Here is a 13,753-nt window from a genome sequence, read left to right on the forward strand (position 1 = left end):
TAATCCTTCTTGAGTGAAAAAAGAAAAACGGGCTCAGTTTGAAAAGAGTAAATATATACATAATATTACAAAATACAAGATTTTACACGGTACATATTTGTATGTCCTTCCAAACCGAGCCTTATTTACAATCATCAAACCTTTTATTTATTATTGTTGAAGTTTTTTTTTTTTTATATAAATTTCCTTTCAGGTAATTTGAGTAACTTCGGACTTTGGTGCATTTCCATTAGTTTGTACGGCACCACTTGCGGAATAACACTGGAAAAGTCGAATAAATAATTCTGCTATCGACATCAAATACTTGCACAATCCACAAAAGAAACTTGTACAGAAAACCGCCAGTTGCAGAAATTTCAAGCAAATGTTATTAATACAATAAAATCATTACAATTAAACTGAACCCGTAACCTAACATGCAACTACACAACACGGTCCAATTGGGACCCGCAACTTATGATATTAGATTAGAGATGGCCATCAAAACCAAAGTAAATAGCGGCAAATGACACTGATACAATAGCATTCGGCAACTAGTTCGGTAGCAACCATCTTTTTCTCTAACTCTTGGGATAAATAAGACAAATTCTCCTTCCTCTACATGGCAAAGCAATCCCTTGTGTAGTCCCATATACATAAACAAGAACTCTCAACAGGGCTGCCCCATGCTTCAACTACCAACAACATGCTTCAGTTCTTTTCAAATGCTCAAGTGTCGTGCCAAATGGAAACACCCAAAATCTATTGTCCGCGATGTTGTACCAGAGTGGTTGATCTCCACTTCCACCCATCAACAGAGACGCCAATGTATACTTGGTTCTCATCGCATTATGTGTTGGCTTCCATGTGATCTCCTCATTCCCTGGAGTTCTGTAATGTAGCCAATGCCATTGGCTTTCAACTCGGAACAACTAGATTAGCTTCGAAATTCCCATGACTACTTTAAACCAGTTGATACAGGTAGAACAAAGTTGAGGTTAAAGATTTTTCAGTCAAGCTCCTTTCTTCTTTTGATCTTTGGATGGCTTCACTTCCTTTGTCAGCATCCGAGGGGCAATGGCCATAGACATCAACTCTTGGAAAAGCAGTTTACAAGCATAAGGTATATGTACCTGCATAAAAACCACACCAGACAATAACATGTTACCTACAGAGAATAGCGGAACCATGGACTCAACAACCATGAGAGACCTAAAATTACTCCCAACTCTAGGACAGCACAGGACAAAAATAAGCTTCAGCAGTCTTCACCTGAACAATGTCCGTCTTATTCTTGCAACCTCTGCACTCAAATGAGTTCTTCTTGAGGTTGGCAATGGCAATCAGCCCACAACGCTCACATACATGAACTCTGTAGGCATCACTCTGGTCAAACAATCGTTCTTTGAGAAAGTGTGCAGCCCCATGAGCAATCATACAATCTCGTTCCATCTCCCCAAATCGGAGACCACCATCACGAGACCGTCCTTCAGCAGGCTGCCTGGTGAGAATCTGCACTGGCCCCCTCCCTCGTGAATGGATCTTATCATCCACCATGTGCTTCAACCTCTGGTAGTAAGTGGGACCCAGGAATATCATAGCAGTCAACTTCCGGCCTGTGTGACCATTGTACATGGTCTCAAAACCACGCATCTGGTACCCACATTTGTGAAGGGCTTTACTGATGTTGTCCACCTGAATGTATAAGAACTCAGATTGTTATAAACCAAACCAGGATTACCATGAAATTTGGTCGAAGGCAGCTACATTCTATGGTGGTTAAAATACAACCTATCGATTCAAAATGGAGTAGGAGCTGACTTGGGACCCAGTCAGGAGGATTGACGTCTTCAATTGTTCCAGTCCTAAAACTGGTCATTGCCCACTCAAAATTTTGCTATGCATGGTTTTTTCATATGCATGTTTTATCCATTCAAGATAAGCATTACAATATTCATCAATTGAACCAAAACAAACACAATGAGAACCCAAGCAAATGTGGAACCAAAAACAGAACCTCAGCAAATGGACAGAGACTCAGATAGGCGTCGTATTTGCACCAATGTTTTCAGGTCACCAATCACCATCCACTTAATACTTCTAATTGGACTGCTACTACATAAAATCAGATAAAAGTTCACCATCCCCCCTATTTAATGGATTAGAAATTTGAGAAGGCTTTAAAGCTGAATTTCAAGGACAAGTTTCCACAAGTCAAATCATACATATGAAACCCCATCTAGCGAGTAGCAAGTCTGTCATCCGTAAGGGTGTCAATGGACTGGTTTTGGATTGGACCCGTCCAAACCAAAATCAATTTGGATGGATTGGACAAACCAACAAAACATATTTGGACCAATGCAGACTTGATGGTCCAAAGTATTTATTGGATTGGATTGGATTGAGCCAATATCTGGTCCATTGATATAAGAAGATAGGTATCAATGGACCAGGTTCGAGTTGAAACCTATCTAAATTAAAACGAATTCAACAGATTGGACAGTCCAGACATTAAATTGGACTGGTCCAAAATATTCATTGGATTGGATTGGACCTGGTCCATTTGTAATGGATTCACATTGGACTGGATTGGGTTAGACCAAATCCAGTCCAATTGACAGCCCTACTCATCTGCAGGTTTGTATTCATTTCACAATAGCAACATTAAACACAATCAAATATGTTAGGTTTTAAGAAACTAACTTGCAATACAAGTCATCATGCGTTAGATCTGAGCAAGAGTCTAACTTACTGTGACATCAGTAAAAGGAGTAGCATCTCCCTCTTTTCCCATGTGAGCAGCAACCTTTCCCATGATACACTCAATAAGCTGACCAATTGTCATTCGAGAAGGAATAGCATGTGGATTCACAATAATATCAGGGGTAATGCCTTCCACAGTCCATGGCATATCTTCCTGTGTGTATGTCATGCCAACAGTTCCCTTCTGACCATGCCTACTGCTGAACTTGTCCCCAATCTGGGGTATCCGAACTGATCTCATCCTTACTTTCACAAACCTTAAGCCATCAGCATTTGTAGTCAACAAAACCTACAAAACCACCACAACATTTGAGACATCAACTTAAGTGCAGGTTTGGGAACTGCAAAAAATCACTACATGCATATGCATAATTCTATTTTCACCACCTACACCTGACATAAAATCAAACCAACCAGCTTAAATCAAGAAACTGATTTAGAAAAAGAAACCATATCTAGAAGATTATGTAGTTACCTGATCTACCATTCCACTTTCACTGTGACGAAGGCTTGTACTGTGATCACGCCTTGTATACCTTGAAGACTGCCCCTGAGAGTCATCCTGAGCAATGGGTGTTGTCTTCCCAATTATGACATCCTCACCAGAGACCCTTGTGCCCTAATCCACAAGCATAAATTGTGTTTAAAGTTGGGTGATTAGTTTTCCAGGCCATGAGAGGCACAAAGTCATTCTACAAGGTTTTCTAGCATACTCACAGGTGGTGCAAGACCATCATCATCCAATTTATCATAAGACCCATGTCTCATCCCCTGTAAAACATGATTGAGTTTAATACGAAGTTACCCCAAATCAACAAAGAACCAAATCTATGAATTATATTAGCACTCACCATGGTATTTTCCCTGCTTGGACGCCCAAAGTCCTCTTTAACAAGTGTTCCCATCTTCTTCTCTTCATCCCTGTATAACAAACACAGTCAATTTTATAATAACTGGTGAAACAAATATAATAATGGAAAAAGAACAAGAAAGAGCAACTAGTGGCTTTAAAAAGCAATGCAATAGTTAAAACCATTATAGACTCAGTTACCTATATGAACGGAAGAATAACGATCTGAAGAACCCACGATCTATTGAAGATTGATTCATAATAACAGAATCCTCTTGGTTGTACCCAGAATAGCAGGCAATGGCAACAATTGCATTCTTTCAAAAGATCATTGACACAGTTAACAGTCAGTACACTTGTAACAGTGAACAGGGAATGTAAAGGAAATTAAGATATCAACAAAATATTACAATGCCAGCAGGCAACTGCCTAAAGTGCAAGTGTTCCATGGCACGAGTTGTAACAAGAGGTTTCTGGGGATAGTAAAGCACATACGCCAAAGTGTCCTGGATTTAGAGCAAAGAATGAGTGATTAGTAAAAGTATCCATTCTCCAATGTAAAAGAAGAATATCAACAATAGATACATGAAAACAAGAATAGACAAGAAACAAAAGGCATACCATTCGTAATTGGTAATTCGTGACATAGATTCCCATGGCCTGCTTGCCCATTGCCGATTGGTACGTATTACGTGGAGACTGCATAATGTTGCAAAGAAAAAAAAATAAGAGAAACCCTGAAAGGAAGGGGGAAGCAAAATAAAAATAATTCATAAAATATACCAATAACAAACCAACCTGGTTATGGTCAGGAAATGGAATAATAGAAGCACAAACACCCAATATCAATGATGGATGGATTTCACAATGGGTATAAGTTTCAGAATATGCTTCCTCCGGGTTAAGCCTTGCAGTTACAAGATCCTGTAATGAATAATGAGTTATATGAACAGCAATCAGTATACATTTGTTGGAAGTGAAAAAACTATATAATCTAGAGTCTAGAATATCAAGATTTTATTTGTTCCTTACAGAATGACCTAGTTTTGACCAAGACAGAAGAAAAACTTGCTACAGAAGTGGAACACCTGTTGGATACTCACATTAATAGTCATGGAAATCATTGTTGTTTCCTCTTCCTCTGTATCTACATATTCTATAAATCCCTTAGCAACAAGGTCATGCCATCCACCCTCTTCAGAAGATTCCTGTTAATGACAGAAAAAGGAAAGAAAGCATTACATATACAAGTAATAGATGTTAAACACAAGAGAAGTCATTTATCAAATTATACTGACTCTTTGCTGCAAAGCACGAATGTCCCTTTTCTTTATCAGCAGCCTTTGTTTCTCCACAATAAACAAAGGACGACTGCAACGGCCATAGTCAGTATAAAGTCGTAATTCTTTCAAACGGATATCCCGGATTACTCCAACTTCGGTGTTGACATCAACCTGCAAAAGATGGGCAATTCCAGTTCTTAGCAGGGTAAAATCATTTATGGAATATGCAGGTTGGAGAAAGCTCAAACCTATCTATCAAAACAAAAAGTTTGGACTTAGATGCATGAATTTCTATTATCATGAAACAAAGGTGTCTCTGAGTTTGTGCATACACAAAATGAATACAAGTGTATCTTAGGTGGAAAAAAGAACGTGTATAAATGTTGCAAGGACCCTAAAGAAAATGTAGTGGATGATGTGCATGCCTTTTGAATGAAAACAAGTCCCATAAGAGTCAATTCTTGCACAACGTATGATTAACAATTTCCAGATACCTATGATATATGACTGCCAAAAGACTTGAGCAGGCTCAGTAATGCAATTGACTAAATGTGAAAAGAAACCCAAACAATAAATAGAGGTGAAACAACACAAGGGAAAACTGATACCACCTATAAGTGATGATGAAATGACAAGACAAGGCAATTAGAAAAATGAATACCAAACACAGATAACGAACTTACACATTGCATTGTAGAAGAAAGAAACATGCAGGTTCGTGGAGACAAAACTTTCAGTTTGTGGCATTTAAAGAAAATAGAGTACAGACCTGCCGCCTTAACTGCCTCAGTGTCTTCACCAAAAGCTCAGGATTACGATGAATGCCAACCCAGCAACCATTGACAAAAATTTTTGTTGCTTGAGGAATAACTGCAGGAGATATTTCCTATGAAGAAAAAAATTAAAAATTTAAAAGTTATCAGGATATGTAACTTCACATCAAGTCAGGCAACTTTCATATGATAATAATAAATAAGTAGAATAGATAACCTCAAAATTTTCAGTACTCCACTCTTCTAAAAATTCCAGGATAGGATTTGCTGCGGATCCAACAGTGATGTACACCATCAGTGCCAGATTCTTCACCAGTCCACAAGCCTAGAAAAACCCACCAGATAAAACATATTGAAACTAAATTTTATAGAATATTGTCCTATAAACCGTTTCCTTCTGACATGCCAATGGAAGTATAACATAATTGTGCAAATGTGAAATATATTGATCAAAAAGAAAAGTGAAGCACAGTTACCTGCCCTTCTGGCGTCTCTGCAGGGCACATCATCCCCCAATGTGAGTTGTGCAACTGCCTGGGCTTTGCCAATTTCCCTGATTAAAGAAGAAACAGAACATGATTAAAGGAGGAATAAAGATAGGATAGGAAAACATCACCAACAACATGAACCCAAATGCTAGAAAGAACTAAAAGTTTCACCTTCACGCCCTATTGGAGAGTTTAACCTTCGCAAGTGAGACAGTGTAGAAGCATATGTCAAGCGATTCAAAACCTAGCACAGACAGATCTATACCGAATCAAACCTCAACTCAAACAAGAATAAATGTTTACATAATCAAGAAAAAAAAAAACACAACTCTAACCTGTGAAACTCCAGCTCTTGTACCAGCTGCATTTGCCTGCCCCCAGTTTCCAGTGGCAAGGGAGTACTTCAGACCACTAGTGATAGTCTTTGCTTTGATTGCAAATTGCAAATTAACATCCTTGCCATTGTCGACACACTGTTCCATGAAGATACGTAAGCTCAAAAAGAACTCATGAAAAGAACTGACATGGCTAAACTCATCAAAGGACAGAAAAGGGAACCTTCTGAACATATGCTCTCACATCCCTAGTCAACTTTCTGAAAAGCTGTAAAATGCAAATATACCACAAAGAAACTATCACAATCAGAAAGCAAAATGCCAGAACTTTAATTTGAACAACCAAAAGAACAACATAAATAACAAACCATTCGGAACAAGCCCCCAAGTAAGGGACCAGCAAGGTCCAATCTCTTGTTACCATAGTGATCCCTATCGTCTTCTGCTCTTCGCCCAAGAGCACAAAGCAAAAGACGATGGATGATATACCTATCAAGAAACCGTGTGATAATCAATGAATATGATTCTGCAGCCATGGTAACACAAACAATGTCTACTGTCTGGAAAAGGCACATACCCAAAATAGTAAGCTTTCTTTGTTTCACAATATTCCCCAACACCAACATGTGGAAGCATTTCTTTTTGAAGAATCTCTTTAGCATACCTGCAAAATAAGCAAAAGTTTTTGAGCAACTTTGTGAAAAATGCAACACAACTGATAGAGGGGGAAAAAGTAGAGAATTTAATTCATACTTTATCCTCTTTTCCCTAGTCACACCCACAGTTGATCCTCTTTTCCCAATGTAATCCAATGCAACCTACAAAAAGAAACAGAGCACACAGAGACATGTCAAGTTAGTTATTCTACTACAGGATGAAGTAAGCCAATATTCATCTACCACTCTGGGCCTATAGGAGAATTACATTTTGACCTAGAAAAAAGTGCAGCTTAAAACTTGAAAAGCTCAAATTTCATGTACATCATTCAAAAAGAGGAATTAAAATGGTCCATTAAATCATGAACCCTACCCAAAACTTGAAGAGGGGGGGAAGAAAAGGAAAGGGAGGGATATGTACTTGTTGATTCTGAATCACAAATGCTTCTTCCAGAGAAGGGCGTAGCAATTCCATCATCTGAGTATCAGAAAAATCGTAGCATATGTGCTCCAGTATATCTTTGTCAGCAACGAATCCTAAAGCCCTAAACACAATAATTATAGGGATTTCCGTCCGGATATATGGAAGAGTAGCACGTATATATTGTCCTGAAGATCCCTGCAGTAACATGATGTGATATGGCAACATGAGGTAAAATGAACTCACATCCAAAAATAAAGAAATGGATTAACAAATAATTCAAACATTATAGAGAAAAAAGGGAAAAACAATGCCAGATATGCTGGAGAGAAACTAACCCCTTTGGCACTTGTCCGAGAAAGCATCCGAACAAACATGCTGCTGGGTGGCCTGTTTTGCGATTCCGCCATAGACCGGACTTCAGCCACATAGGCATACTTGTTGGGCTGCCTCTTCTTAAACACGTAGACATGGTTGGTGCTCATTTTCTCCTGAGCAATCAGAACTTTCTCACTTCCATTAATGATGAAGTATCCACCTTGATCATATGGACACTCCCCAAGCTCTGTTAAATCCTTTTCTGAATTTTGATACAGAGTGCAGTAACTTGATCGGAGCATTATAGGAACCTGAAATTTAGTACATAATAAGCACATAGACTAGTTCATAATTTATTAATTATCACTTGGGAACTGGAATATCAATACCTTCCCAATGAAGACCTTCGCGAATTCCTGAGTCTCAGTGACTTCCTCACAATCATGCCCTTTTTTTATTACTCTTTTGGTGACATCCACATACAATGGGGCCGAGTAGGTCAGATTCCTCAGCCTTGCCGCCTTTGGAAACAAGGTTGCAGTTTCACCGTCCGACTCCGTCATCATGGGCTTACTCAAGTATATCTGACCAAAGCTAATCTTGTATATAGTCTGCATCAAACGACCATGAGTATTGTCTTTAGGAATGGTGGCCAAAATAAGTTCCATTAAAATCACCACATCTTGTTTTCCAATTGAACATCTATACTAATTGAAAACACCTCAAACTGGTAAAAACCCTAGAAATTAAGTTTCTATCTGAAGAAAGAACCGATGTCTAACCTCAAGGAAGTCGGACTGGCGACCGGGGTTGTGCTGTGACTCGGGACGGATCTCGATGTCGGAAGACTCGTCAACAATTTCCTGCATAGTGTTCTGGATGAATTCATCGAAGGAATCGAGCTGTTGCCTCACGAGACCTTTCTCCTCGAAGTAAGCACTGATCACCGCCCAGGCATCTTCCTGAGTGATCTCTTCGTCCTCATCGTTCATTGAGGGATCATACTCGTCTCCGCCGTACATTTTCGGAAAGAAACCCTAATTTCTCAGTGAAAGAGAATAAAAAACCCTAGATGTCTGATCCTCTGGAAGCTTCAAATCAGTATTGTCTTAGTGCACAAATGTTCGAATGCTTGTTTATTAACCCATTTCTTTTAAATTTATGCAAGATTTCGTTTTGCCGGGTAAATTGGTTTTGTGTGGCAAAGGAAAACCCCGTCGAAGCGATGAAAGAAGAGGGGGTTCTTCCGCAGCAAAATACCTCGTCAATGGATGAAGCATGGACTTATATAGGGAGAAGTGAAGATGCGGTGTGTAGGTTTAGTTAACGGAGTGCGTAGGTTAAAGACTTCCTGGATCGACAGAGGCGGTTGGTCCTGGGGCTGAGTGAGGAAACCGGATTCCAGTCAATGCAAAACATGTTCGAACAGTTATTATAGCTTGTATTGGGAATATATGAAATAAAGTATAGAAATATAGAAATGTTTCCGATGAAAGGCTTTAAAGATGTTCGAACGAGCTGCACGGAGGCTAAGGCGGTGACCGGTGAGGTGGGCCCTAGCCCTGGGACGCGCGTGTGGAAAAACTGTTGGCGCTGGCAACAGTTCAATGATCATACTAGCAAATCTAACGGCTGAGGGTTGTTCTACTATCATAGAAGATTGGATTATGGAATGTTCGAGCTGACTACTCTTCAAACAAACACGTGTTAAAAATTAGTTGGCTTCTTTAAACTATTAGCCACATCATCAGTAAAAAGCAATCCAGGTTTCTGTTTTAAATACAAGGTACTGGTTTCAACTTTGATACCGGGAAAAAAATTGAAACTAATCTATTGCTATGTTAAAATTGTAATTAAATTGGTTTTTTAAGTAAAATATTATATTTTATTTAATTATGAAATTTGTATGAATAGATGGTAGTAGTAATAGTATCAAACAATAAAATACAGAAACATTTAAAAATATAATAATACCAAGCAAAAATATAAGTCCTTAAAAAAGAACAAAATGTTTATAATGGATAAATGAGAAAATGAAAAACCTTCTGCAACAAACAAAACCTGAAATAAATTACCAACATAAGAGATAAATCACCATATCTTTAACCACCAAAAGAGAAGGATAAATACACTAGTGATTCGTCATGAAAAATTAGTATTAAAATTACTATTTTTTCGGTTATTAGCAGAAGAGCGTGTGCATATTAAAAATATGTGTAGTAGTAAAATTTATTTAATATGAAACAAATAAAAATAGAATTAAGAAAAAATCACATTATGAAAATTTAAAATTTTTTAATTATAATATACAAAGATTATTACAACTTGAATAATTGATTACATTATAATTATTTTAGGGCTTTTTACATAAAAAATGATGAACTATGATCATTTAAGAAAACCATATGCACGTTTCAAAAAAATAATCAAAACAATATGCGGGAGAGGTTTTTTTTGGACTAAAATGCCCCAAACTCCTATTCATGACCCTTGTTCATTGTCTCCTTCCACTGAACAACGGCTCAAATCTGCATCTCATAAAGCAGTAAAGCGCTCTTCAACGGAGAAGAAGAGATAAAGACCTTGGCTTCATCATCTTCTTCTGAATCGTATTCTTTTTTTGAATCTTCTAGCTCGGGTTCTCTCTTCATTGAATCTTCCACGACTTCAACCTTTCTCCGATAACTTAATTGGAAAAGCAAGTTCTGGGTTTCGGCCTTTTAACAATATAGTTACAACTTACAAAGCAAAGCATCGCAGATTTAATGGCACCAGCATTTAGAAGCGGTACCAGTGCATCCAAGCTTAGACGCAGCTTGCTTGGACCTTCTAATGTGAATTTGCCTGATATAGGTGACCTTCGGTACGGTGAAGAGGACTCCTGGGTTTTGATGGTCGTATTCTTCTTTCTCAAGAACAGGGGTCTGGCTCAGGACCTACCTCTACTTCTATTCCCTCCATTGCTTCTTAGAAACCTAGTTAATGGAGGTGAGAACTTCAACTTATCCATTCGACATGAGCTCGAAATGGGTTTGGAAGAGAAACATGTTTAATGTTAACCAGAGAAAGACACGAAGGAAGAAATGCCAACAGCAAGACTTCGAAGAAAGCTCTCACTTTCTTCTGCTCTGCGAATTCTCACCGATGTCATAGAACATTAACGCTTACATATAAAGGGGCATTTCACATTAAAGAGCCTTTTTGTTTTCTACCATTGTTGGTGATGTTCTGCCATTGTTGGTGATGTTCTGGGAGAGGACGATGAATATTAAAATTCAAACGAAGGAGACAATGAACAGTGATGATGAGTGGTTGCTTTCAAATTTCAAGAGGGAATTTAAGAAAGGACATTTTGGTCCAAAAAAGTTAACTTTTTGTTGCTATCACTCTTTTTTAAATTTTTATGTAAACATATATGATTTTGCCATTTTATCATATTTTATTATTTTTTATAAAAAGCCCATTATTCTAATTAATAATTATCAATAATATGGATAGTCACTTTTGTTAGTTGAGTAAGTATTATTTGTCTTTTACTTTTTATTTTCTCGTAGAGCTTTCCCTTTATAGCTAGAAAGGTACAAATGGGATCGATTAAGAATAAATAAGAATAACAATATATACAACGAGGAAATAAAACATGTTGTTTATCTAAGAAATTAATGGTATTCCAACGATTATTATGGATGTCAACTTTTCCTAGGACCTCTTGCCCCTTGGAGATCCTTGTTTATATATATGTGTTATATATATATATATATATATATATATATATGAATATGTTTGGATATATTTTGATCTTTTTAGTAAAAAATAAAATGATTAACATCATAGAAAAAGCATAAGGAGTGGGAATTCTTGTAAGGATAGGGATGGGGATAACCTTGTCCTTGCCAACGGGGATGGGGATGGAGTAATAATTTGTTAGTAAATTATTTCTAAACAAATAAATAATTTAGTAAGTTAAATAAATAAATTTTATAGGTAATACTTCAATTAATTTAATAAAATAAATATATGAATAAATAAAAGTTTATTGGATTAGGACTGCTACATGCTATCCTAAACCAGACCAACCCATTGATAGATCTAAAAATTGGGTTAATAATAAATTGCTAATAAAATATTTCTAACTAAACAAATAATTTAGTAATTAAATATATAAAATTTTATAGATAATAATTTATTTAATTTAAAAATAAATAATTGAATAAGTAAATAAAGTTTATTGAGATGGGACCGGTACATGCTATCCCAAACCAAGCCTAACCCTTTGACAATCCTGAATATTGGGCTTAAGGGGGGAAATAGAGAGAGAGAGAGAGAGATTATGGAAATAGAGAGAGAGAGAGAGAGAGATTATGGATGAAATAAAAAACGTGAAACTATCATTTTTATTATACGTATATGGAATTATGGATTCCGACTTTTCAAAACCCATAGAGTCCCTAATATAAATTTAGTAGTCTAGATCGCCTGCAAATAGCATATGTTCCAACCCCCTCCCAACGTCATCTGACACTACACATGTCCCACTTTTATAGTGGGCCCCAGTCTTAAGGTGAGATATGCGATGCCAAATCATGTTAGTAGGTTGTTGGGACATGTTTTGTTGACAGGAGATCCCAACTCTAAATTTACTATTTCATATAAATGGTTTACAATAATGTTTTCAAACCGTTGTTGACCTAGATGGTTAGACCGTTTGGATCAGAAACCATCCAGGCAATCAGTACTGTTTTACCCCAAACCCGATTCTTAGCAAAAAACTATTGAATTGGTCAATGACCCGTTTAACCCATTCTTGGCCGCTTTTTATTTTAATTATTTTTCTTTTTTTTTTTTTTTTTTGTCAGAACAAGCCATTCGTTCAAGTCAAACAGTTGAACCGTCAACCCGAAAACCGGTGGCTAGAATGTTTTCGATTTCGGGTCAGTTTTTAAAACATTAGTTTACAGTATGGGCTCATTTATTTTTTGGATTTTGAGAGGGGAGAAAGTTGGTTAATGGGATTTTGGTTCCTATTAACCAAGATATCCATGTTATTTTTATGGGTTTTTTGTGATGTTCATGAAAAGTTTATTTTCCCTGAGTATCGGCACCTGAGCACCATTTATCTTTACGTTTCTAATATCCCAGATGAGGCAAAATATTATTAAGAATTGGGATGTGAATCTCATCTTTTTCTCCTTAGACAAACGAAATAACTTTTGAGTCACCTAGTTCACTATGGAGATGTGGATATCATTTTGGTAGAATTCCTCCAGAGATATTCCAATCTGAGCTTAGAGCCAAACTGCTCTTGCATAATGACACATGAAAAATAGGTGTCTCCATGACTCAGTCTCCACATTGCATAATGGACGTTTTCTTTCAGTCTCTATTAGGAATATGAGTTTGTCTCTCGTTAGAATCCCATGCCATCATGCTTTCCACATAAAAGACTGGAATCTTAATGGAGTGAGGGCTTTCCATATTGAATTCTAGTTGGACGAAAGTCCTGAAGTAGAGGGAGCATCTCCATTAAGAAAGTTATATCCTTACTTGACAGTGTATGCTGTTTTCTCGGGACCCTTCCATTGCAAGGTATCTTTGCTTATGTAGGAGAACACATGTGTTTGCACAATGTGTTCAATACAATCAGTTGAAAATAGAGATCTCAGTTTATGTAAGTCCTAGTTGCCAGCCATATCCAAATAGTCTTTAACTGTCATTTCTTGGGCTAAATTGGAATTTTATTTTTGCAGTTTCGGAACCCCATTATGGAAAGATGGGATCCAAAGATCTAGAATATGTATATTAGATCCATCTTTGATCTGCCAAATAAATTTGTTCTTCATAAGTTCCATCATGTCCACTATTTTCTTCCACCATGCATAATCAACTG

General features: G+C 37.2%; 1 protein-coding gene across 1 annotated transcript; it reads right to left on the minus strand.

The window, feature by feature from the left end:
- Positions 1 to 345: 345 nt before the first annotated feature.
- NRPB2 (DNA-directed RNA polymerase family protein) lies at positions 346 to 9,293 on the minus strand. The gene is made up of 25 exons (XM_088965543.1): positions 8,649 to 9,293; positions 8,256 to 8,477; positions 7,887 to 8,177; positions 7,549 to 7,746; positions 7,225 to 7,289; positions 7,049 to 7,135; positions 6,840 to 6,960; positions 6,695 to 6,739; positions 6,472 to 6,609; positions 6,308 to 6,380; positions 6,125 to 6,201; positions 5,866 to 5,973; positions 5,645 to 5,761; positions 4,891 to 5,046; positions 4,696 to 4,800; positions 4,391 to 4,516; positions 4,214 to 4,291; positions 4,003 to 4,098; positions 3,794 to 3,909; positions 3,594 to 3,663; positions 3,460 to 3,513; positions 3,218 to 3,361; positions 2,732 to 3,031; positions 1,252 to 1,674; positions 346 to 1,112 (listed from the first exon to the last, which is right to left on the minus strand). The coding sequence occupies exons 1-25, from the start codon at positions 8,886 to 8,888 to the stop codon at positions 993 to 995; spliced, it is 3,570 nt and encodes a 1,189-aa protein (XP_088821669.1). The 5' UTR covers positions 8,889 to 9,293; the 3' UTR covers positions 346 to 992.
- Positions 9,294 to 13,753: the final 4,460 nt, after the last annotated feature.

This window comes from Nelumbo lutea, chromosome 1 (assembly GCF_056320005.1).
Source record: "Nelumbo lutea isolate HS-2025 chromosome 1, American lotus-T2T, whole genome shotgun sequence".
In the NCBI taxonomy this organism is placed as follows: Eukaryota; Viridiplantae; Streptophyta; class Magnoliopsida; order Proteales; family Nelumbonaceae; genus Nelumbo; species Nelumbo lutea.